The sequence below is a fragment of the Vipera ursinii genome (assembly GCF_947247035.1).
Source record: "Vipera ursinii genome assembly, chromosome: 2".
NCBI lineage: Eukaryota > Metazoa > Chordata > Lepidosauria > Squamata > Viperidae > Vipera > Vipera ursinii.
This window is the reverse complement of record NC_139513.1, coordinates 118,915,370-118,942,899: the sequence shown is the minus strand read 5'-3', so window position 1 is coordinate 118,942,899 and position 27,530 is coordinate 118,915,370. Positions and strand designations below refer to the sequence as shown.

Genomic DNA, 27,530 nt, shown 5'->3' with positions numbered 1-27,530 from the left:
TGAGACCTGTTCATAATTGCTGTTATGCCATCCAGAATCCAACAATTCAGTTCTCAGGACTGAAGAAAGGGGCATGGGCCACTAAGGAAGTTCTCCCCTCCTCCACACAGAACTAAACTGTTAGCACTGATTCCCCTCTTATCCCAGCCTAGCAACAAAAATGAATTTAACTTTATTTAAATCCTATTGTCACCTGTAGTTATCATGAAAGCCAGACGGGGAAGATAAAGACCAAAAAGAGACAGAAACTGATCAAATCATCTTACACAACACTTGCAGAAATTCTTCCCCAGAATTGTTCACACTTAATCTCCGTGTTAATCTTGAGGAGCTGCACACGGATACGCCCTGCTGCACAGGAGCGGATGGACTGTTTCCAACAGGCAACATCTGTACATAATCGTTCTTCGGAGCTAATTCTCACTTTACCCTCTGAAGTCAAGTTCAAAAAAAAAAATACCACCCAGCTTTTCAAGAGTCCTAGAGGACATGACACTGTCAATAAGCAGCTGGCCTATGAGATTGAATAGTTAGACCTCCCAATTAAAGGAATCCATAAAGATGGGGACTTCTGGTCATTGATTTTCATGTCTGATGAGAGCTAGGAAGTGTCAACATTTAAATCACAAATACAATCAGAAGGGGACAAGAACTGCTTCACATAAATACGTGTCAGAGGGAAGCTTGCCTCTTCTGATATATTTGTGTTTTGCGCAATTGATGTCACTGCATCTAAAAGCTGCAAACATGTTGTTGCTGCATTGCATGTAAAGAATTACTATATTTCTAGAGAAATACACAATACCAAGGATGAAAGGCTTCTTGAAAATATTTGAGGAAATATTGGAAGGAAAAAAATGACATTGCTGTAAGTATATACTACAGTTGGCTAAATATGCAAGCAACACACCACTGTCGTAATGGGGGACTTTAACTATCTTGATATCAAACAAGCTCTGCAGCAGCGAGTGGGAGATCAAAGAGGTTCCTGAAATGTTAGCTGACAACTTTGTCATCCAAAAGGTGGAGGAGGGAACTAGAGGGTCAGCTATATTAGAGTTAATTCTTATTAATAGGGATGAAGTTGTAGAGTTGTAGGAACTTTGGGGTAGAGTGACCACAGCATGCTAGAATTCACCATGATGCTGGCATAGGCAACTGAACAAATTCAGACTCTTGGGAAACTGCCAGAGGACTGGAAACGTTGTGGTCCCAATATTCCAAAAAGGGGTGGGGGGAGTGGATCCAGGAAACTAGACCAATCAGCTTGACATCAACACCTGGAAAAATCCTGGAAAAGATAATCAAGCAGTGGATGAACAGGACAAGAAAGAACTAGAAATAAATAAGGTGATTACTAGAAGCCAGCATGGGTTGGTTAAAAGCATATCATGCCAAACAAACGTTACTGCCTTCTTTGATAAAGTGATTAAATTAGTGGACCAAGGAAATGCTGTGGATACAGTATACTTAGACTTCAGTAAGGCATATGATAAAAGTCGATCATAGTGTACTTCTTAGACAGAACAAAGTGGCATAGACAGTACCACCAGCAGATGAATTTGCAGTTGGCTCACCAACTGCACTCAATGTAAAGTCCTCAATGGAACTACAGCTCATGGAAGGAAGCATGCAGTGGCGTAGCTCAAGGTTCTGCCTTCGGCTCAGTGCTCTTCAACATTTTCATAAATGACCAAAATGAAGGGATTGAAGGGGTGTTCATCAAATTTGCAGATGGCATCAAGCTGGGGGAAATTACTAACACTTTGGAAGATGAGTCAAGATTCAGAAGGATCTTGACATATTTGAGTATTAGGTCCTATCCAACAAAATGCTATTCAGTGGTGAGAAAAGTAAGATCCTGTACTTAGGCTGGAAAAACCAAACGCACAGGTACAAAATAGGCAATACTTGGCTCAACAGTAGTACCTGTGAGAGGGATCTACGTGTCCTAGAGGACCACCACTTAAGTATGAGCCAACAGTGTGATGCAGCTGGCAAAAAAGACAACACAATCCTAGACTTCATCAACAGAAGGTTAGCATCAAGATGACAAAAAGTGACAGTACTGCTCTATATTGCACTAATAAGGGCACACTTGGAATACTTCATCCAGTTCTGGTCACCACAATCCAAAAAAAAAGGGGGGGTACAGAAAAGAGCAACAAAGATGACAATAGGATGTGGGGTTTAAATCATACAATGAACATCTGAGGGAATTAGATACGCGGTGGCTCAGTGGGTTAGGATGCTGAGCTCGTCGATCATATGGTCGGCAGTTTGGCGGGTCGAATCCTGAGTGCCGCGTAGCAGAGTGAGCGCCTGTTACTCGTCCCAGCTTTTGCCAACCTAGCAGTTCGAAAGCACGTAAAAATGCAAGTAGAAAAATAGGGAGCACTACGGTGGGAAGGTAACAGCGTTCCGTGCGCCTTTGGCGTCTAGTCATGCCGGCCACATGACCACGGAGTCGTCCTCGGACAAGCGCTGCCTCTTTGGCTTTGAAACGGAGATCAGCACCAGCCCCTAGAGTTGGAAACAACTAGCATGCGTGTGCGGGGGAACCTTTACCTAGCTTAACAAAGACAAGGCTTTGAGGTGACATGATCGACATTTAGTTGAAGGCTTGTAACAGGGAAGAAGGAACTGATTTATTCTCCAAAACACCCGAGGTTTTTGTCTTAACCCAAATTTGGAAAATAAAAATATCCCCAAGTCATCTAAATAGGGGAGGAGCAGCACTGTTCCAGAGAAATAGCTAAAACAGCATGCCATATACTATGCACCATCCATGCTATTGTACTAGACAAGGGAATTTGGTCCACAATGTATTTACATTTATACATATATCAAAGTTTCCAGTTAATTAGGCCAAGAAATATTTGCCAATTTATGTTCTGCTTTTCCTGTAGAAGGTCCCAGGTCATTTCCTTGTGATTCTACCCACAGAGGCTATAGAAAGCTGAGTTGGGAAGATAAAATCCTTGCAAAGCCAATCTTGACCTGGATTAGCTTTTCCAGCTTGGGCCTTTGAAAAGTACGGAGATAATAATTCTTTGAATTCCCAGCTAGCACAACCAAGGTGGCTTGGAATTATGGGATTTACATCTGGAAAAAACAAGGTTGAGAAAGGCTGGACTGGAAAGTAGCAAATCTGTAGTTACCACATCACAGCCCTGTCTGGTCTAACTTTGTATTCTCTTTTACAGCTCCTAGGCAAACCCACTCAAGCAAACAAGTTCCCTTCAAAAAGCCTTAAGCCACAGGAAGTCCCATTCACTAAGTCATTTTAATGCTAGGCATTCTTCTTTGTTGGGGTACTCTTTCCTGCTTTGATTGAGTTAAAGGTTCAAAGTGCAGAACAAATCCCTGTTCTGAAATCACCGACTTACTTGACTAAACGCAGTGTGTCTTTGCGGATGTTGATCAGGCTCCTCAAAGTTTTCACTGGCTCCTGGGGTGGAGGCGCTGCATATGGAAACTAAACAGAACACAAGAGGAAATACAAGGTTTAGATGTTGGAATATAAGTCAGACAATGAGATTTGAACTGTAGCGAATAAATTAACCTTCACGCATAAGCAATACAGGTAGTCCTCAACTTACAACAGTTTGTTTAGCAATTGTTTGAAGTTACAACGGCACTGAAAAAAGTGACTTATGATCATTTTTGACTCTTACAACCATTGCAGCATCCCTATGGTCACGTGATCAAAATTCAGATCAGCTTGATAACTCATATTTATGACGGTGTCCCGGGGTTATGTCATCGCTTTTTGCAAGCTTTTGACGAGCAAAATCAATGGGGAAGCCCAATTCATTTAACAACTGTGTTACTAACTTAACAACTGTAATGACTCACTTAACAACTGTGGCAAGAAAGGTCACAAAATGGGGCAAAACCAAATGTACCATTTAAAAACAGAAATTTTGGGCTCAATTGTGACTGTAAGTCAAGGACTACCTGTACAGCCTAGACATACGACAGATGAGACCTCCCAAAAGCTATCAATATGCACTGCATTATGACCCAAAGCACAATTAGCCTTGGGGTTTTTTTCCTGAATTCTGCAATTCAGTATGCAGGTAGGATCAGGTAAAATGACAAAAACAGCACTGCACCATCATAACATAACTTCTACCCGTAAGGGCTGTTTTCCAAGAACTAGACAGAAATACAATCCTTGGTTGTATAAAGAGAATCAAAACCACGTGAAGTACAGGTAGCTCTCGAGTTACAAACGTAATGGATCCTGCCCATTCCATTCGTAATTCGAGAATTTGTACGAGTGAATGGCATACCTTGAATGTGATCACCCCTTTCACCCACGCATTTGCTAATCGAATGCGCAGTTTGTTAAGTGCACATGAGGTATTCCAGGGTGGGGAAGGCCAAAGGGAGCCTAGTGATGGAACCAGCCACCTAATTCAGACCACCCAAAGTCTCCCCTGACCCACTGAGATACCTCATTCTCCTCACAATTGCTTTCCCAACCCCAACCCCATTCTGCCATGCCAGGCCACTTACCTTGTGAAACTTTAGCAAGCTGTCTCCTCTCCAGTCACTCTGCTGCACAAGATCACGGTGGCCAGAACTCTCTGCGCGAAGTGTTTGCAAGCTGATGGGAGGCTTTGAGTCAGTGAAATCACTGACTCAAAGCATCCGGCCAGCTTGCAAACACTTTGGGTGTGGAGACTGGAAGTTCCTCGAGGGGGGGCGGGGGGGCGTGATATCACTTGACTTCAGTCTTCCAGTTGCCACACAAAATGTGCTTGAAGAAAGGCCTTTGCCGACAAAAACAGAGGCCAGAAGCAATGCACACATCATTCTGGGGCTCCGTTTTCATTGGCAAAGCCTTTTTTGGAAAGATGGCAAAAGGCTTTGCAAATGGAGGGAAGACTTAGATGTTTCAGGCCTTCCCTCCATTTGGAAAGCCTTTTGTCACAGTTCTTATCCAGGCCTCCATTTTCAGAGAACAGAGGCTTAAAGTCAGGGCTTTTTTTCTCATAGAACGCTCAGAACGGCATTCCGGCACAAAAATTCCTTTTTTTGCACACAAAAAAAAAGGGGGGGGGAAAGCTTTTGCACAAGCTGTGCTACTACCTCTATAGGAATTGCTGCTGAGCGGGCCAAAAGACCCAGCCGGCAAATGTTGCACAGGCAAGTTGTCTACAGAGAAGGCGAGTTGGCAGGAACTTTGCACCCCTCCCTGCTCCCCAACTTTCACCATCTCAACTAAGTAAGTGGGGACCAGGAGGCAGGGGTGGTGGCACTGTTGGGGGCAGGGGCACGGGGGGTGTTGTTGGCGCGCTGCCCCCTGGGGTTGAAGCGGCTGGTGCTGTGGGAGCAGCGGGGCCCGCTCTACACAAGGCTGCGGGGGGCGGGGGCGTCGCTACCAGGCTGGCTGCGGGTGGAGGCGTGGAGGGTGGTGGTGGTGGGCTGCCCCACAAGGCCGGAGTCAGCACCAGAGCAACTAGTATTGTGGCAGCCGGAGGGCCCGCTCTACACAGTGGGGTAGGCGGCGCTGGTGGGGTGGCTGCGGGTGCTGGGCGTGGAGGTGATGGACGTGGGGCACTGCAGGTGGCTGACCTTCCACAGGCCATGCCAGATGGTGGCCTACCCGGTGCTGGACACCTGCCGCTACCTCAGCTGCCCGCCCCGCCACCTGACTCTGGTCTCAGGGGGCAGCCCACTGCCACCACCCCCCGCGCCCCTGCCTGCAGCTGCCCCACCAGCAACACCGCCCACCACATGCAGCCCTGTGTAGAGCAGGCCCCGCAATTCCCACAGCACCAGCCACTCCAACTCCAGGGGATTCCACCAGCGACGCCCGGCCCAGCCACATCAGCAGATTCGTCAGACATCAGAAAGCAAGACAAAAAAGCGTTTCCTTGCAAGCAGAAGGGGAGGATATTCTAAATAAGTTCACACATCATATTATTAGACCATAGTTTCTTGACTATGCCCCAAACTAACTTATTTAGGATATACACTGTGTCATAAATGTTGCTTTGCAATGACTGGATTCAAACATCACTTTAAGCAGCAAATGATTGATCCACTTTAGCATGTTTGCCGAATCCAGATTAGATGCACAATTTATGGTATATATAAAGTATGAATAAATATAGTATACCTAGACTGTGGGTCTATATGTATGAATCCTGCCAATGGTGATTTATTACAGTTAAACAATAGGGCTCAGCATAATGTGTGAATCCATAAAAAAACAGCATTATTTCAGACAAGGATTTGCCTATTTTCAAAAATAATCTACAGTACTCAGTTCCAGAATACAGTAATAATACAATACAATAAAACTACCACAATACAAGCTTCCCCCTTTTGTACTGGTGTTGTGATGTAAGGGGTGGAATTTGTGTCATATTTTAATACATCCCGCTTCCCAGTGATTGTGCAGCTAAGGTTGAGTGACAAAAATCCAGATAACCAGTAAATATATATATATTCGAATCTCAGAAGGGTATGGCTGACTGATGAGAACAAATGAGTTTGAAATGGCCATATCAGCCTCCCTTTAATTCTTTGTTAGCAATCCAAAAAATTTACACAAATATGAGCTGTCACTGTTGTGACTACAGCCTGCGGATGGCCTTAGGTCAGGCTGAAACAGGAAATAAGATTTGCCCCGTGTTTGGGGCCTAGCAAGGTATTCAAAATACTTAACAAACACTTAACGCACACATATATATATGTATATATGTGTATATGTGTATATGTATATGTATATAAATAAAATGAAGGGACGTGGTGGCTCAGTGGGTTAGGACGCTGAGCTTGTCGATCAGAAGGTTGGCAGTTTGGCGGGTCGAATCCCAAGTGCCGCGTAACAGAGTGAGCGCCTGTTACTCATCCCAGCTTCTGCCAACCTAGCAGTTTGAAAGCACGTAAAAATGCAAGTAGAAAAATAGGGACCACTACAGTGGGAAGGTAACAGCATTCCGTGCACCTTTGGCATCTAGTCATGCCGGCCACATGACCACAGAGATGTCCTCGGACAAGTGCTGGCTCTTCGGCTTTGAAACGGAGATGACCACTGGCCCCTAGAGTCGGAAATGACTAGCACGCATGTGCAGGGTAACCTTTACCTTTTACCTTATAAATAAAAGATTAACAAGATGAGTGTTCTGGCACCTTTTTTTAAGAGAAAAAGCACTGCCTAAAGTACTATGAGATCACAAAAGATCAGTATTGTGAGATCTTGCACTACTGATCTTGTGTGATCTTGCGGTACTTTAGGCCTCCATTCTCTATGAATGCACCGATGGCCTGAAGCAGTGAAAGGCCAAGAAACAAAGGCTCTCTAGATCTTCGCAAGGGTGAACGACTGCTGTGGTGCTGCAAAATTTGTAATTTCCAGACTTGTTCGTAAATACTAGGGAATGCTTGTCACATAACTTCGAAAGTTCGCTTAGGGAACATTCATAACTCGGGGATTACCTATATTGGTACTGCTTTATAAAGCCTTAATAATACCACACTTTGACTACTGCATCCAGTTTTGGTCATCACATTACAAAAAAGGTGTTGAGACTTTGGAAAAGTACAGAGAAGAGCAACAAAGATTAAAGGCCTGCTGACTAAAATATATGAAGAACGGTTGCAGGATTTGGATTTGGCTAGTCTAGAGAAAAGAAGAAATAGGGGTGACATGATAGCAGTATTCCAGTATTTGAGATGGTGCCACAAAGAGGAAGGGGTCAATTTATTTTCCAAAGCATCAGAGGGTAGGACAAGAAACAATGGATAGATACTAATCAAGGAGAGGAACAACCTGGAATTAAAAAGAAATTTCCTAATCGTGACAACAATTAACCAGTGGAACAGCTTGCCTTCAGAAGTTGTGGGTGCTTTATCACTGGATATTTTAAAGAAGAGACTGGACGGTCACTTGTCTGAAATGATATACGGCATGGGTGTCAAACTCGCCGTGTCATGTGACATGTTGTGACGTATCACGCCTTCTGCATTGCCAGAGCTGGGGTGGATGCGGCCTCTACATGATGCATACAGCCCACAGGCCAGCAATTTGACACCCCTTGTATAGTAGGGTCTTCTGCTTGAGCAGGGGGTTGGACTAGAAGACCTCCAAGGTCCCTTCCAGCTCTATTCTGATTGATTGGCACAACATAGCATAGCAAACCTGTACACAATATTTTATTGCAGCATACATCTTCCCCAGCAATAAGCTATTGCTCTGGGTCAATTCCACCTTTCTAGGACTTTACAAGGTGATGTTGCCACATAAATATATTTCCAGTACCCAGTCCTCTGTACTCAGAATAACAGTATAACAGAGTTGGAAGAGATCTTCCAAATGAACTGTTCTTTGAAGTACTCTTTCTGGGATGCCTTTTCTCCCACCTGTCTTTTGACTTATTCTCAACAAATCAAAGATAATATAATATTGTGAAGGATGCCGAAGTCAGTAACAGCCCTTCTTTTGCAACTATATGAAACATTCTGACTTGAAATTCAAATTTGTATATACCCAAGGATCTGTAATAGAAATGCACTATATAAGGTAAGGCCAAACCTTTACACACACCTTCTTGTTGCTTGGGGGTGTGTGTACATATCTGTCCATATAGATTTACCTCCATGAACACACTCATCATCTCCCAGTCTAAAGATCTTAAAGCACAGATTTACCACTAGCTTCTCCCCAGATCATACACAGCATCCAAAGCTTCTGATGTAACTCTCAGAGATTTCCAAAAGTTGCTACTGAATTTTATTTTTTTAAATATTTCTGAACAGGACAATTATAAAAGTTAAGCCTGGTTTGAAATATAATTAAATTTAATCACAAGTAAATATAAATTGAATGGAATTCCTGTACTGGCCCCATCGCCTTTTTATGGTTCATCTCAGCATCCAAAGGCCAAGAGTGACCCCAAGCTTTACAGAATTGTGCTCTTCCTATTCTAGGAAGCACCTCCCAGTGCAGTATTTTCTCTGGTTGTTGCTAAGGATCCTGGAGCAAGGACTGAGATTGTGTACAATGAGTTGCACTTTTAGTTCCACTTGCGATTGCTGGATACATCAGGCCCTTTGTAGAGAAGAAAGCCCACAAAGGAAGAAGGACAGAAGAGATTTACTTCCACTAATAAAGCTAGAACACAGTAGAGTCAAGGAGGTCAAGACAGTGGTCACTCTATAGAGATTTAGAAGTCAAGATAAAATGCAGGATTAAGGGCAAACTAAGGGCAAAATTTCAAACCTAAACATCAAAATAATTATCAGCAGCAGATTAGCTATTAAAGTAAGGAAGCATTTATTTCTCTGGAAGCCCAATACTCTAAAGTATGTCTTGCAAGATGGAATGGTAAAAACAAGTAGAAAACTTATTTTTAGATGAGACTATCATTTTCTTCATATTCTCTGTGACTTTGCAGATATGCATTTTGGGGCACATTAAAGCAGACTTGGGAATCTCCATCCCCATTTGTGGGTACACGTATGCCTATCCAGGATGCTTCCACGACAGCCTGTAACTGAGAGTAATGCAAACCCCATCTGTACCTGGATGCAATATATTGTGAAGAGAAAGGGCAAGTTGCCAGCAATCCTTTTATGTTCTTATATTCCCCCCACCAACCCCTTGACAATTGCTCTTATAATAGTCTAAAGTGCCCAGCAGAGCGAGAGGGAGTATTTTTAGCTTGCTGATCCAGCAAATGTTAATTTCCATCAGTATCTGGCAGTGCATCCTGTGATGATTCTTTGCTGGCTGTCTCAGAACTCCCTAATTAACCAGCTGTACTCCAGAGGCAAAAAAGAAAGTCATTTCTGCTTAGTACTGGTCACTTGTAGTATACCGGTAGTGTAACAAAAAACAGAGTTTTGTTTTTTTTCAGGTATACACTTTGCCTGGAAGGAAAGCAAGCAAGCAAGCAAGTCTTGGTGCAATCTATACAGAATCCAGGCTAAGGAGTCAGAGGGGTGTGAAGACTTTAGTCATTTGTAAGACCTTCTGATTTTTTCGACTGACTTTACTAAAACCCACACTAAGTCAAAACTAAGAATATCTGCCTTTTATCCATCGCCTTTTCTTACCATGTTTGTGGCTTGCTCTGTTCTCACCTATCTGCAGCACATCAGAAAAGAACCCTTGCTCATGAAAGCTTAAGGTGGGTTGCAAAGTGATTTCTTTTTCCTCCTGACCACCTCCCCCCCCCCCGCCCCTCACACTCTATCTTTCAGGTGAGTTTAGGTAAGCTTATATATTTTTTATTACTCCATCTTCTAGAATGTAAGTTTATTTTTAGTTTTTATTTTCTATTGCTTTATTATTGGGATGATTCTTTTTATTATATAAATTACATATGACTTATATAACACACACATATGTATAATATAATAATTGTATAATATGTAACAATAACATAATACACGCTGTATAATTATTACTGCATTTTGTTATATACATTATAAATTGCTTAGACTCCGATGGGGTTGAAGTGGTTTATAAATGCCTTAATTTAGTATTTAGCAGAATAAATTTATTCCTTTAGAAAGTTAAAAGTCACAGAGGATCTAACAAGCCCAGTTCTACACGATTGGGAAGAAAAAGGCCACACATATCCAGAAGTCACCCAATGGCAGCAACAAGTTAGGTGTTTTTTTTGTACCCCACTCTAATACCTCTAGTGGCCATTCTGCATTTCTCCAATTCAGATATAGTAGCCTTAAGAAAGTCCCTCCAGAAACACAGGAGTCTCTTTTCTGCAACCACAGAACACAGCGAGATTTTTTTAAACATAGTGAAAACTTGATCTGCATTTTCCAAGTATTGCAGTTACTCAACAGACAGAGAAAAAGCTCAAACTTGTAAAATGGGACTACTAATTCAGAACTGGATTTCTCCTTGAGTCACACGGTCTTATTAAACTCTAACTGGCATTCTCACCTATAGCTTTGTTATGTTACCATCACTTATCTTATACGAGCAAGAAGCTGAATATTACTGTCAGCTTGCCAACAAACTAATCTGGCATTTACCAATTCATATGAAGATTAGGGTGTAGTCAAACTGACTTCTTTGATTAGAGAAAGGAAGATGACTGGAAACCTCTTATAGATTTTTTCTGTAAAAATAAAAAAATGAACTTGTGATTTATGGCTTTGATGATAGGAAGATTATACAGAAAGATTATATTATAGAAAAAGATATGCAACTTTGAAGAGAGAGGTTAAAGTATAATTGTATTTATAACTGCTGTCAAGAATATCAGAAGTCTTATCTTTATAAATTTTTTACCTTTTTTCTACTTATTTTTCTTATTCCACTTTTAGCTTTTTTTTCTTCTCTTCACTTTCTCCATTCTATTTTAGTGTGTATTGGTTCTTATTGCTCTTAAAACTTTCAAGAACAATTGTTTCAAAAAAGAAATAGTTGCTACCCCATATGTCAAGTGTTTTAGTGCCTCCAAGTGGTAACACACTGAAAGACTTTAACCCAACACACAGAAGGTAATCAGTATAATTATTAAACTAGGACAAGATTATCTAACAGCTGCTTTCATTTCTGAAGTATAACTGCAATGGTTATTATACTGGGTCTGATGGTACATATTAACAAATCCATTGCAGAATCTGCTTATTATTTTTGATATCAGGGTTTTTGATACACAGCAGCAGCAAAAGTATGTAGGAAGTTTAAAGTGATTACAATCTGCCTTTGCAGTCAAATTATTTCTGTAGGATTACATCACAGATACTCCAATAGATTCATTAATATATGCCACCAGACCAACCTCTGCATCTGAAAAATATAAAAGCCCTCCTCCAGGTGTATTTAAAAGACAATCTAACCAGGATATGATCCAACCGCAAATGTAGAAAGGTTTTAGAAAGTTGGGTGACTCATTCATTTGTGTTTATCACTTGAACATGGTGCAGTTCAAGTTTCTTAAATTCACTAAGTGCAGTTGTTGCAAAATACACATTTTGCTCCATGGACATAGTTTAGAGTTTATTCAAATCTAAAAACTGCAAGGTTCATTTCCCCCAAGTTGCTGATTTCCCTTTGCAAGTTGGACAAATAGATGCAGGACTTTTTTCCTCATAGAACGCTCAGAACAGCGTTCCGGCACTTTTTTGCACCAAAAAAAAAAAAGCTTTTGCACAAGTTGTGCTACTCCCTCTATTGGCTTTTGAAAGCCAATAGGAATTGCTGCTGAGCCCGCCAAAAGATCTAGCCAAAAAACGTTGCACAGGCAAGTTGTCTGCAGTGAAGGCTAGTTGTCAGGAACTTTGCACCTCTCCCTGCTGCCCAACTACACCATCTCAACTAGTTAAGTAAGAGAGGGCAAGGAGTGGGAGGTGGGTTCTGCGGAATGCATGTGCAGTCCTTCCTTGTGCTCACCCGTGTCAGCCAGGCTGGTAGCCTACCCGGTGCTGGACCTGGGGGGTGGTTAGCGTGCGTCTGCGAACTACATCCACATTAGTCTTTCCCGGCTATGCCTTCCTTGCCTGATGAAACCCAGACACGGAGCTGCAGCTGGCATCGTTGCTAGAGGGGGGCTCGGGGAGGCAGCCTGGGGTGGCTGCGTCAGACACCTTGCAGCCCTGCAGCCCATAAATAGCCACAATGTCTGGGAAGTCCCCCCAGTGGGTGCTGAAGGCTAGTGTCCAGCTTCCTTGGCATGGTGGCAAAGGCAGGGGGCTTGGCATGCTGTAGACCAGGCTGTTGCAGGGCACCGCCGTGGCCCCCATCATGTAGCCGCTGGCATGCAATGGCACCGCTGTGATGATGGGATGTAAAAGTGAAGTGAAAAAATTGCTGTCAGAACGTTTTCTTTCTATTATACTTTGGCATTGTGCTAATCACAGACTAGAATTATCAGTAGGTGGTGCTGTCAAGGAAACTTCAGGAATAGATTCCAATCATTTATTGATAAACTGTATGTCATACAGTATACCATGCTTCAGCAAAGAATAGTAGAGAGTTGTATTCATGTGCAGAATTACTGGGGGCTGAGCTGCTGAAAATTGGAAGAATGTTAAGTACCCGATAGGTGTCATCTAATTTGCGTACAGTTTTGGCTGTATGGAATAATTTTGAATCCATTGTGCATCATTTTGAACAAGCAATGCATGATCCTGCAAGAGATACAAATGATAAATGCACTTATGATGGCTTGAAAAAAAAAATAACATCTACAGAATTTTTATTGGACCTAGGATTGACACTCTCCAAGAATTGTCAAATTTAAGTTTGGATCTACAGGACTGCAACATGGACCTATATAAGGCAAATAAGAAAATAAAAATACTGGTTCAAGTTTTTGAAGAAAGAAGACAGAACTTTGGGCCCTATTATAAATGTGCTGTTGCTGTTGTAAGTGATCTTCGCTTTCATAGAGTTTTACTTCATGAAAGAGATTCAAGAAAGGATCCTCCCATTGACCCAAGTATATTTTATACAAAATTGAAAGAGTCAACTGAAAAAAGATTGCTTGATAGCAAAGACCAGACATGTCAAACACAAGGCCCGGGGGCCGGATGCGGCCCACAAAGTGGTTTCATGCGGCCCGCAAAGCCATCCTGGAAACAGTGAGGGAACGGCCCCCACTGCCTTGGCCCTGGCCCAGAGACCCTCCTCCTGCCAGAGACCCCAAGATCTGTCCCACTCCTGCCCAGGCCCCCATAGGCACCCTTGATGCGAACGAGGTAGAGCTGGCCACGCCCACCCAGTAGGCCATACGCACTCTAGCCATGCCCACCCAGTAGGCCACGCCCACCCGGCCCCCTGAGGGCAACCGCAATGCTGATGCGGCCCTCAATGGAATTGAGTTTGACACCCCTGGCAAAGACGATGAGTTGGCGTATTGGTCTCATGTACTTGATCAAAAACATTGGCCTGAAGATGTTAATACTCAACTGACATTTGGAGAAGTGGAAATTAGAAACTTGTCAATCAGACTCCAACTAAATGAAAGAGAAATGATTCATGGATCCCATGAATACATTCTCGAAAAGACATATCCAGAAAAACTGTTGCATTTGATATGGACTCTGAATCCCATTCCCATTTCTTCAAGTGAATATGAATGTGGGTTTTCACAGATGAATCTAATTGCCACCCCAACAAGAGCTTTGTTAAAGACTAAGACAGTTTCAGCACTTTTGTTCATCAAACTTGTCGGACCACCTCTGAGACTTTTTGATCCTTCAAAGTACGTTGATCTGTGGTTACTCAGAGGACAACATTCGGCCATAGATACCAAGAGCAAGGAAAGGAGTCGAGAAGATTTGCCGGATGAGAATTGGACAAAACTTTGGAATTTACTATGAACATTTGCCTTAAATACAATAAATTAAATGTATGTTAAGAATTGAATATATAATTGTTTAATTATATAAATGAATATATAAATAAAATTATATAAATAAAAGATTAACAAGATGAGAGTTCCGGCACCTTTTTTTTTTAGAAAAAAAGCAGTGAATAGATATACACCTGCTTTGTATAATTGTAGTTTTAAAAATAAATGCTGTGATTATTCACAACTAAGTAGCTATGCTAAAAAGAGCCTTTAAAAGATCATTGCAAATCTCACTCCCTGCTTCTGTCCAACCAGACCAAAAGTGAAAACAAAGAGAAAGGGTGTAAAAACTTACATGCTACAACTTTGAAGCCAGACCCACAATAGGAGTTATAACACAAATTAAAGAGACAGACACTGTCAAAGTGCAGAACCCATCTTAAAATTCAACAATAATTGTGCAGGTAACTAGTGTTAGTTGGAGCAAGACTACTGAGAAAAAGCATCTATGACAGAGTCTTCAAACTTGGCCCTTTTATGACTTGTGGACTTCAACTCCCAGAATTCCTCAGCCAGGCCCACAGGCTGAGGAATTCTGAGAGTTGAAGTCCACAACTCATAAAAGGGCCAAGTTTGAAGACCCCTGATCTATGAGAACTGGCTCCAATTAAAATCAAGCAAGAGGTACACAATTTCACCAAAGCTAATGGAGACACATTTGTACCAAACCTTGCAGAAAGAATATGCCTTTAAACCCAAGATTTAAGACTTTTAATCTTCCCAATTTCCTTTCCTGGGTGATCTATACTATAAATCCTCATACCAAAAATAACAGTGATGTAATAATTGTTCACATGATTTCTTCCAAGATTCTTTTATTGGTGTTTGACACACTCCTTTCAATTTATTCCAATTTCACAAGGCATATGCTCTGTAACACTTCACAATTATATTGTAACCCAATGAGGATGAGAAATGGGCAGCACAATGGGATGATATACTGGGATGATGCAAAAGTAATCCTGGAAGCCCACAAGAATTTTGGGATAGAGAACAAAATGCCCATTGGGACAGAGTCACCGTGGGGCTTTTCTCTGAACATTCATTCTTGGTTGGTACCTTTTGTTAGTTTTAAAGAAACGGCTCTAACTTGTCTGCCTCCTCACTTTATGGCAAGTAACAACACAATCCCTGCAACCCACGTAAGTGGCTTCTGCAACATCCCCAAATAAGAATAACAGAATAACACTGCTGGAAAGGACCTTGGAAGTCTTCTAGTCCAAGCCCACTGCTCAAGCTGGAGATTCTATAGTATATACCATTAAAAAAACCAAAAACCTTAAATCTTAAAACTGAGCAAGGTTGGAATCTCAAATGATTTCAGTGTTCAAGCATGAAGATAAAATGTTGAGGAGGCTGGCCACTTAAATGATTTATAAACTATTTTAGGGTACCTACCACTGTAAAACAGTACTGTTCCCCACTTTAAACTTTCCTGCTCAGAAAAATGTTCAAGTTGCTTCCATGTAAGGATCTGTAGTAAAGTTGAAGTACCTCTTTTCTGCGTACATACAGCACTTAATATAGAAGTACATTATCAGGTGATACTGTCCCCAAACTATCTTCTTTAATGTTTTTTTCAGAAATAAGCCCCTGGTTAAAAATTCCTTGTAAATTTAATTAGAAGCTTTTCCCTTAGAGCTTCTGTTTCCAACCATTCTCATTCATGCAGCAATAGCATTATGCACAAACTGTCTGTTTTAATTATTGCAAACCAGGCTAATAGTACCAAGTGATTTTTTAAAAATAAAAAATACTCTTGAGCATGACTCAACAAAATGACTAGCAGTTAGCAAAAATAGAAAACCCATTAAGAGATTTACAACTGTTACTGATTTGATTTGTACTTGATAAGGGTGAGTCATATGTGATTGAAGTGACACTGCCCTGGAACAAGAATTAAGAGTTCTTAAACTATAGGCTTCCGGTTCCAGAATTTCAGTGCTCCCAGACATGCAAGGGATTTGCTCCTCGTGTTGCCTGGATTTCTTCATTGGGGGCCCCCTGTGAAGGGGTCCAAAGTCACCCTGGAGAGGCGATGAGTGGGGGAGAGGTCTCTCCAATCGGTGGTAGAAGGGCGGCGGCCCTCCCGTCGGCTTGGAGCTACTCTCCGAACCGAAGAAGAAAGGATAGGCCACTCCCATGGCCTATCATTTAGCCGTTTCCTGCCGAAGCCAAAAGCACAACAAAGCACTTGAAAGCATTTGAAAACTGGGTGAGAATTGCCTTCTTGTTTTCCTAATTGTCTACTTTCCCTGTCAAAAGCTTCTTGAATTTGCTTCCCCCTGCGAGGAGAGAGGGAAGGGACTTTTTTTTTCCCACCCTCCTCAAGAGCTTTTGTCTACATTGGGAGAGAAAAGAAACAGCCTTTACTAAATTATACTGATTTATTGGACTTACTCCCTTTCTACTTTTGGCCCAGAAATGGACTATTCTACCTATTAGTCTAAAAAAGGGGACAAAAAAAAGAAATAAATAAAAAGATATTGTCTTTTGAAGTACTCTGAGGATATTTAGTGAATACTATTGGCAAACAAGCTTGCTTACATTTTGGACTGATTTTGGCATTAAGATAAAAACCTGAAACAGCTGGAGATGAATTTGGCTTAGACTTGTGGAGGTGAACTCTTACTGATTTTTTTTTTTTTGAAAAACAGCCTCCACCAAGGACTATTTATAATTATTACAAAATGGAGAAGGATCAGCCACAAATCTTGCTTGATTATAACCTCATACTTGAAACAATCTACAGAGTCACTGAGATGTCTATCTCCAGATTTAATAATTTACATGCCAACCTTAAGTCACAAATTGAAACCCAGACTGCAACTAAAGAATTTACACTTCAGAATATAATAAAATTGGAAGATATTACTATTGAGACAGAGGAATATAAGCAACAACTATCCAAAGAACCGACAACTTTAAAAGTATAAGGAACTATCATTATGGCAAATAACCTTAAGGACCAACAACATACTATGGGAAAACTTAATGTGCAAGATAGTGATGTTAACATAGAGGACATGGAAGATCAACAAAGACAGTTTCCTGAAAGCCTGGATAGCCAAGCATTAATTACAAAATTGGATAAGACTTTCTATTTAAAGCAGATGAACCCAGACGGAAGAGGAATCCGGACCGAACTGAAGATAAAGTTTTTAGAGCAAATACAGAGACTAGAACTAACAGGGAAACAACATAATGATTACAAATGGTTTGGTTTTTGTGGACCACTGATGGCTAGATGGCCTCCTTCGATTCAAATAATATGTATTGGAGCGAAGGGAGACCTATCTGGCAATTCAAAGGCCTTGGTCTGGAAACCTGATTGGCAAAAAACGAAAGCCCGAGTTAGATTTAAAAAGTGAGTTCTTAGACAACCATTAAAGGTTATCCTTTTAGTAATCAGTAATCTATCAGGATCTAAAATAGAAAATGTTTATAAGATAGAACTAAAATGTGTTTATGTATTTATTAGACTTATTTTAGACATTATAATTATAATTTGTGCACTGACATAATGGAAATTTGGTTTATAGATCCCACGTTTGATGTTAAAAGATGTTTGATTATTCTATTCAAGAATTAAGAATTAGCTAAAATTTAAAACAGAATCTGTTTGTGTACAAATAGTTCTAGATTGATAAACATAGGCTGTGGTCCTGTCAGTAACGTGTGATGTATTAGGATGTGAAACAGGCGATGTTTATTAGGTAGAACATAGCTACTCAGCCACTGTGTACATGTTAGATGCTATAGTATTTGCTGTAATGAAATAAGGGTGTTTGGTTCAGGTAGACAATGACTCAGAGTGGTTCACAATGAAAGAGTTTTATTCAATACACATAAGTCAACTGTCAACTGTCAAATGTTTCAAGCTTTTATAGTAGAACTGTTTAAACTGTAACCAATCATCAACCTCCTCTTTCCCGCTTCTTTGCTACTTTAACCAATGGTTGCACCAGAATCTCCCGCTGCAAGAACCTACTTTTGCAACCTTGCTATTTTACATGTATGCAACTATTTACAGACACAACAAAGGGAATCTACAAAATTGTATATCATGTTCCAAATCAAAGCAGCCCAAAACTCTATTCCAATTTCCTAGGAACTATACTGTTAGTAACCTGTCCCTACTTTGGCAGATTGTAAGAAGACCACGAGATATCATTTACATTTTCTTGTGTCACAGGAAAACTTACAGAATGATACTGATCTTCAAATACTACTTCAAATAGAACTCAAAAGCATTTTGACAGCAAGGGCAAAAGTGGGTTTATTACAATTCTACAAAAAGGCACATAACTATGACCAAAATATTTCAATACTAGAGCGCAGATTTTGATGCTGTAGTCCAGGGGTCGGCAACCTGAAAAAGGAAAAGAGCCACTGGGAACCGGTTCCATCACACATAAAAAAAAGTGGGAGCCGCGTGCGTGTGTCCATGCACGCGCATGCGCAAAAAATCATTTTGCGCATGCGCAAAATGGTTTTTTGTTGCGCATGCGCGGATGCGCGCGATTGCCATTTTTTATGTGTGATGGAACCGGTTCCCGGTTGCGCGACGGCGACGGCCCATCTGCAAAGCTACCGCCTTCGGCAGCCTGCAAACGTGCCGCGACAGCTTTCCCAAAGAGCGGCGCCGCTGCCCGTTCGCACGGAGGTGTGCGCGCACCTCTCCAAAGGTTTGGGGAGGTGTGCGCACACCTACGCTCGTTCGGAGAGGTGCGCGCGCACCTCTCGGAATGGCAGCGGCGCCGCTTGTTGGGAAAGCTGCCGCGGCCCATCTGCAAACCTGCCGCCTTCGGCAGCCTGCAAACGTGCCGCGGCAGCTTTCTCAAAGAGCGGCGCTGCTGCCTGTTCGCGCGGAGGTACGCGCGCACCTCTCCAAAGGTTTGGGGAGTTGCGCGCGCACCTACGGTCGTTCGGAGAGGTGCGCGCGCACCTCTCAGAATGGGCAGCGGCGGCGCTTGTTGGGAAAGCTGCCGCAGCCCGTCTACAGAGCTGCCGCTTTTGGCAGCTTGCAAACATGCCGCGGCAGCTTTCCCAAAGAGCGGCACCACTGCCCGTTCGCACGGAGGTGCGCGCGCACCTTTCCAAAGGTTTGGGGAGGTGCGCGCGCACGTGCACCTCTCCCAACAGGCGGTGCCACTCTCCATTTGGAGAGGTGCGCGCGCACCACTGCCCGTTCGAAGAGGTGCGCGCGCACCGGGTGGCTGGGAGCCGCAGGAGACGGCTCAAAGAGCCGCATGCGGCTCCGGAGCCACGGGTTGCCGACCCGTGTTGTAGTCTGTAATACCAGGTTGGATGGAGAAGATTTGAAAAGGAATCTTCAAGATGCTCATTCTAAGTAAAAAAAGAAAGTCAAACCTTACAAAGATTACATTAAGCTGCACCCAAAGTCATTCTTATTGAGATCCAGTTTAAGTCATTAAGAAATCAGAAATAATTCAAGAAACAAAGCTAGTAAGTTAAATTCTGATTCACATAAGATAAATTATACATAAAATTGTTAGGCATATGGTGATAGCCTACATAGTTGGGTTGAAAATATATAAACCATGATGTTGTGACTTTAAGATGTTAATTGGCCACTGGGTGTGTAAGTGTTCTCATGGCCATAAGAGGGAGCTAGGAACGTAGCTTCTCTCTCTCTGAATTCAGTGCTCTCTACTATTACTGTTTTTGCTCTGTTTTGCTGTACTGTTGGTTTACTACTGTGATAAACCTGAACTGTGTATTTGACCTCTGGACCGGTAAGAAGACTTTGTATTTTGGATTACTCCTTGGACTGTTGCTATTGTGTATGACCTGGACTGTTTATTTTTGACTGTTCATTTTTGTTCTTACACCACCTCAAAAGTAAAATACTTTTTGTTTTCACAACTCAGTGTACTCTTGTGGTTACTGTGTGACTCTTACTGCTCTCAGTACCCTTCCTTTTCTGTGCAACTCTTTGGTAGCACAAGGAGACCTCTGCACAACAATCCTTAACAAAAATCCAAACACTTCAGCAGCCCTTTCCCAAACTGGACCCTTCTAGAAGTTTTGACTGCCAATCCCATCAGCTCATGACCAATGGTCAGAAACTATTTAGCTTGTAAAACCAAATATCTGAAGGAATGAGTGTGGGAGAACTGATCTATAATAATCCCAAAGTATAGATAGGTTTCTTTTCTTTCTTCCCTTTATATCCCCTTTCATACTTTTCTTCCTTTTTATCATTTTTTCTTTAATCTTATATTAAAAGGTAAAGGTTCCCCCGCACATGTGTGCTAGTCGTTTCCGACTCTAGGGGCCGGTGCTCATCTCCGTTTCAAAGCCAAAGAGCCAGAGCTTGTCCCAGGACATCTCCATGGTCATGTGGCCGGCATGACTAGACACCAAAGGTGCACGGAACACTGTTCCGTAGTGGTCCCTATTTTTCTACTTGCATTTTTACATGCTTTCGAACTGCTAGGTTGGCAGAAGCTGGGACGAGTAACAGGCGCTCAGTCTGTTATGCGGCACTCGGGATTCGACCCGCCAAACTGCCGACCTTCTGATCGATAAGCTCAGCGTCCTAACCCACTGAGCCATGTTTAACTGTTATCTTGAAATAATTTAATAAAATATTTTAAAAAGCTCTTCAGCTCTGTGCTAAACTGTAACATGCTTGATTTTGACTCAGAGTGACATTTGAATTCAGCTCTTATAGGCCAGGTATGAATCTAACCAATTGTTTTTGTTGTTCAGTCATAATCATAATAGTAAAGTTGGAAGGGACCTTGGAGGTCATCTAGTCCAACCCCCTGCTCAGGCAGGAAACCCTATACCATTTCAGACAAATGGCTGTCCAGTCTCTTCTTAAAAACTTCCAGTGTTGGAGCATTCACAGCTTCTGGAAGCAGGTTGTTCCACTGGTTAATTGTTCTAACTGTCAGGAAGTTTCTCCTTAGTTCTAGGTTGCTTCTCTCCTTGATTAGTTTCCATCCATTGCTGATTAGTTTCCATCTGTTGCTGATTAGTTTCCATCCGCTGCACTCGCTAAGTCCTGTCCAACTCTTCGCGACCCCATGGACCATAGCACACTGAATTCCCCTGTCCTTCACTGTCTCCCTGAGCTTGTTCCAATTAACTGATTCTAGTTTATTTCAAAGATTATGGTTAAGCCAACCATGGCTTAGCATAATAGAGCAACCATTAGTTGCTATTAAATACTCTGCTACTGATTAAACATTTACTTCTGAACCATTTTCCCCCCAGCTTAAATTCAAATCTTAGTTCAAATGTTGCTTTGGATCATAAAAGCTGCAGAATCCTTTTGAAAAATAGAACAGAGCTGCTGATATGTTGCAATGCTATGCTGTTTTCCTGGTTCTGGGATTTATTTATTTATTTAAAAAGTACCAATACAAACAGAACAGAGGGGCTCTGAATAAGAATGGGATAGCTACAGCTACAGCTACAGCTTGAGAAAGGAAGACAGTACTTAGTTATTCCTTATTGGTCCCAAAGGCTCCATTATGCCCTTTAGAAATTGCTGCACTTTTTCTAGTACTCATAAAAAAAGACAAATTAGCAGGTATCTTGTCTAGATCAGCAAATAAAAGGAATTAGCCCACCTCCCTGTGGGAACTGAACTCAGATAAAGATACGATCTCTCTCAATGGAGAAGAAATACATACAGGCCACATATTGTAGGACCGGCCAAGTGTCGCAGAAAGATAAAATTAAGCTGTATTTCAGAAACGCTACATGGTTCCTTTCCTCCTCTTGCCTAAATGCGTTTCCACATGTCTTTGAATGGTGTACATCTATTCTGGTTTCCTGTAAATTAAGCTAAATGAAATAACAAAGAAATAAACCAGGCTACATTCAGAAATAATATTCATTTCACTGTTTTATATTTATAGCCTGCCACAGTCCTAACGGACTCTAGGCAGGAAATAATATCAAAAATAAACCTATCTGGTACATCCAAGGCACAATTCACTAAACTCCTGGGAAAATGCTATTTTGACCTGTTTTGAAATGCCTGTAAGGTAGGGCCTTCAATATCTCTGGAGTAAACTTTTCTATGAACAGGGGCTGCCAATGAGAATGGCTATCACCAGGCTAAAATGCCATGGAACTCATGAGGAAAGTAGATCCACAACTTTATAAAGGAGAGAAATAGATGGGAAGGCTCTTTTAAACTGTCATTAGTTTGCATTTGTTTGTGTAGAGTTGCTATTATGGATCTACCATTCCTGCTCCCCAGAGCATCAACATTTGATGACCTTGACTTGCTAACAGGAAGCAAAACTCATTTCTCTATATCCCAATTCCCTCACTCCATGCAAAAGAAAATAAATTACACCTCATTCACACCCTTATTTCACTTTGTGTGGATTTGTTTAGCTTGCTGAATGAATGAATAAATAATCAGCAATAAAGTTTGGGTTAGGAAGTATGTTGAATGGCAGGTGCTCATGTGCCTGTGTGCCTGTGTGTTCCTTCGAGTCAGTATTGATTCCTGGTGGCTGCCTGCATTTTTCTTGGCAAGATTTGCCAAATGGTTTACCGTTGTCTCCTTCCTAAGGCTGACAGAGGCTGGCCTAAGATCACCCAGCTGACTTCATACTTAAAGCAGGGCTAGAACTCAGTCTCTCAGTCTTAAGCCTGGTACCTTAACTCCTACACCAAAGTGGATCTCTTAACACAGGAAAGCAGTCTAGCAAAAATACTAGCTACAACTGAACATCTATAGATATAGAGGCAGCATTCCTTCAAATGCCAGAGAGGCAGAGCAAAGATCACAGAAAGTTGTTGTCTACCTACTCTGCTTTAGGCTGGGCTTTTCACTGTTTGAAAATGGTTTCCAGATTAGACAGATCTGCTCAGGGGATGATCCAACATGGATTCTACTCTTACAGCTCCACCGTTTCCTAACAATCTATCCAGTTGTCAAAAATCAAGCATCTTTTTGCACTATAAAACATTTGCACGTTTTTAAAAAAGAAACAAGAGCACATTTACAACACAGCTAGTGTTGGGCATTCAGGTCTGGAGAGAAACTTTTCAAATATTTCCCTAAGTTATAATTAAATGAATCACTCCATGCTCAAGAACTGAGGCCACATAGAGGGGGCTGTTTCTTCACAAGCGAATGAACTTCAAACACCTTTCTTGAAGGAAATGCCCAATTACAGAATAAATATGGGACCCTCAGAATATAAACAAGCAATGGTGTTTAGGCAGGAAACCAGAATCCAATTTCCCTGTCTCTTTGATGTTTAAAGAAGAAGTGACTGCTCTCTTGAGCAGAACCAACATGTGTGGTGCTTCTGCTGCCCTTGTCCTGATATATAAAAATGAATCTTCTGTATTCTGCTGGATACTGCAAATTCAATGTGCCAGAATCTTAAAAAAATGGGAAAAAGAAATATGAATAAAAGGCACACAGCATGGCAAAAGAACAAAGAATGCTGTGATGTTTGCCAGCTTTATTTCTTAATACTTGCTTATTAACATTTATCCCAATACAGAGACAGCAGCATAAATGATAATTTCCACTTTCCCTGAAGGATGAAGAGTGTCTTAGTTTAAAAAAAAAAAGCAGTTCCTTTCTGAACATGGGTTGAAGAGATCCCAAGAACGTCTTCTGGGAGAAGTCCTCCAAGACTACTAGCTTTCCAGCCTAGAGGTTCATCTGCTCCAGGCATTATTAATTCGTCTATTTTATTTGGGCAACTCCACAGCCTCAGACAAGTAGAAGAGAATGTTTTATAGCTCTCAAGCTCTGATTTTCCCCCACCACCAACACATTTTCCACACTAATATAATAAGACTGGTGGAGACAGCTTGATTAATAAAAAGGAAAAGATGTAGAAGCAAATTTTGCAGACAGCAGCAGAACGTGATAGCCATCAAGAAGTATCTTGAAGTAAGTCTAGCTGCACCAAGTAAGCTGGCACGATTATCTTAGTCTTTGTCTGATCAAAACCAGGCATTATCTGCTCTCAACATAAAAATGTTTATGCAATATGAAGATGTAAGAAATCTTCTTGAAGAACAAATGTACACATTTATGGTGTAACCTTGCTTGATTATTTTTATTAATTTACATGAAAATCACTTTCAGGATGGGTACGGGAAATATATTCTTTTCTTGCTTTTACTCTGGAGATATGTCCAACAAATATCTTCTTTCATTGAATACAGGTGCATTTACAGGTAGTCCTCTACTTACAACAGTTTGTTTAGTGACCGTTTGAAGTTACAACTTCACTGAAAAAAGTGACTTATGACTTCTTCACATTTACGACCATTGCAGCATCGCTGTGGTCACGTGATCAAAATTCACATGGACACATGGAAACTGGTTCATATTTATGACAGTTGCAGTGCCTTAGGGTCATTGTGATCTCCTTTTGTGATCTTCTGACAAGCAAAGTCAATGAGAAAACCATGTTACTAAATTAACAACTGCAGTGATTCACTTAACAACTCTGGCAGGAAAGGTCATAAAATGGGGCAAAACTCACTTAACTACTGTCTCACTTAGCAGCAGAAATTTTAGGCTCAATTGTGGTCATATGTTGAGGACTACCTGTATTAACTCTCTTCAGCTTGTTGATTTTTCATTAGACATATTTTCCAACAAGCTACAAGTCAATGATAGCAATAGCATTTAGACTTCTATACCTGGATCCTCATTTTATTGACCTTGGAAAGATGGAAGGCTGAGTCATCTGGAGCCCCAAGTCCAGGCCTGCAGTATTGCATTTTAACCACCAGTATTGCATTTTAACCACTATTATTGGTCTGTGCTGCAACGTCTCCATGTTTACTGCCAGTTATCTGGCCAAACCAGAGTCATATTCACCATCTCAACCCCTGCCTCCCCATGGTCAACACCAGTTAGCTGCTTCAGGACAACGAATCCTTGTTTCACTAAAGTAGTAATACCAGGAATAACAGGAGTATTAGAATTCAAAAACCTGGCCATTGTGAGCAAATATGTCATAATCATCAACTGTAAATCCACATGTCTATGCTAAGTGAAACTGTTTTTGCACAAACCACCTTCAAAGGAAAGTGGAAATATCACAACGTATGGGGCTTCATGGGTTGGAGACTGTCTTGTCTGCAGCTCTTTAGGAGAACTCTTTAATAGTAGTCTTATTCTATTATGCTCTTGAGCAGCAGGTGTGTGCTAAGAGTTATTGTAAAGGCCTGGGTTGATAAAGTGGTAAAGAAATAGTTAAAAATTTGCAACAAAAAATAGTTGAAAAAGAAAAATGAAGAGGATGATAAGGCATATACCTTGAACTATGACTCCTATGCTCATAAAAAGTGGAGAGAGGATGTTTTGCTTGACTGAGTAGTCATTGCATTTTATTTGGTGGTCAACAACTGTGGAAACGTTTGAGAAATATGTGTATGCCAAACCAAAAACCAAAAAAGAAAAGTCACAGACTATTTTCATGGGCACTCTGATGATCCCAGATAGATTTCTTGTAGGACTTGCTCTGTTGTCCTCTGTCAAAGTCATAGCTGTCTTTTGTTCAAAAAAATTCAACAGAGCTCCTAGGGCAGAAATGAAAAGAAACTTTTAAAATGCTGTAGAAGTGAAGTTTTCACTAAAGAAGGGCAGGAAAAGCATCCAGGCGGACTAAGCTATCAAAAAACCTGAGCTATCCAATCTGTCTAGCTAATGCTTATATGGTCAATGCTTAATACAAGGAGCTTCATGTATGTTGGGTCTTCTCTGCTGCTCTTCTCTGCTGACTAATCAATAATTTTGATCTTTCCCCTCACAAGGACAAGCATTTTCAGAATCAGCTTCTCTCTTTCTCAGAATCTGAAATATTGCAGTCTCTTCCAACCAGACTGAAACCTTCTCTCTCATTCTGCTCTAGTTGGCAAGTATGCCTGCACCTTGCTAGACTCCTTCTGCATGGCATTAATTGAGAAACATTGGGTTATTTGGGGTACTATCTTGAAGCATCTCTTCAAACAGTATAATTATGACAGGATCACAGCTACCCATAAACTTCAAGGTAACTTCAGGGCTGTAGAAATCATCCAGTCCTCTCAAAGAGGTTTCAAATATTCCCTCTACTCAATCAACCAATCCCTGAATATCATAAGGCTCAGATATACATGAGGTCATGTCGATCTTTCCAAGAACCTAATTCACATCATGCTGCAATCAATCTCGATTTCTTATCAACTCTGGTTCTTGGACCTTTCAGACTACAGAAGAATATAATGAGGGCTGTCTATCGAATGACAACTAAGTTTGTATTCATTTCTTCCTAGTCCCGTCCCTGATCCGCTGCCAATTCTACTGAACCTTCATCAAGGTTCATTGGAGTCTGAAAGTGGAAAAATCAAGCAAAGTGCCTGAGAATGTCAAGTCCAATCGTGCAGGGGAGTGAGAGCTGGCCACCCTACCGATAGTGTCTGCGTCTTTTATGATCTCACAAGGTAACGCTCACAAATCAATCCCTCTCAGCTTGAGTTTCTTCCTTCTGCAATGCAGGGCATATCAATCGGTTATTTTGAGGGAGTTTGATGATAAAATACTTTGAGCATGAAAGTGCTAGAGAAAAGTATTATGAATTACTGCTACAATAGGCTTTTAAAGTGAGTGCCCCAATCCCTCACACTGGAAGCAAAACAGTTCTTAAAAACAGGGAGTTATAAAGCCTTGAGCATGTCAGGGAGCTTTGGATAAACTCCTCATAAAATGCTTTATCATCTAAGATGAATGATGAAGGTAATGGACAACCATGAAACTATGTCATTGCTCTTTCTCTGATATCGATGTTGACCATGATCAGAGACATCAAAGCGGGCCCAGCATACTTTATGTTTGACTGCATGATGCCATTATATTTTCTTCCTTCTATACCCACAGCTTCCTCCGGTATTGAATTATTATTTTTTTTCCTTTTTCTTATTACTGAATGAAAAGGCTCCTTCACATCCATCACGCACAGAACGCTTCAGGAGTCTGCAGAAACTCATCTTGTGTTCTTTATTCCACCCCAAGGACACTGTTCTGAATGCGGCAGAGAAGGAGGAGGAGGAGGAGGAGAAAAAAGGCTTTCTGTCCATAATTAACATCTTACACATCCCAGAGGTCTTTAGCAGGGCCTGGCATTTAATGCTTTGCTGCAGCTAATAGGCAATCAAGCGAACTTT

The 27,530-nt window shown here is 41.4% G+C and overlaps 1 protein-coding gene across 7 annotated transcripts in view; it reads right to left on the bottom strand.

The window, feature by feature from the left end:
- The window catches only part of RNF157 (ring finger protein 157), a 114,082-nt gene that overhangs the window by 39,408 nt on the left and 47,144 nt on the right, over positions 1 to 27,530 (bottom strand). For all 7 annotated transcript variants that reach the window (XR_014491758.1, XR_014491759.1, XM_083356643.1 and 4 more), the window contains exon 3: positions 3,390 to 3,478. Coding sequence is in view for 5 of the 7 variants with exons in the window: in XM_083356643.1 (XP_083212769.1) it covers positions 3,390 to 3,478 (89 nt within the window). In the remaining 2 variants the exon portion in view is untranslated. The remainder of the gene's footprint in view (positions 1 to 3,389; positions 3,479 to 27,530) is intronic.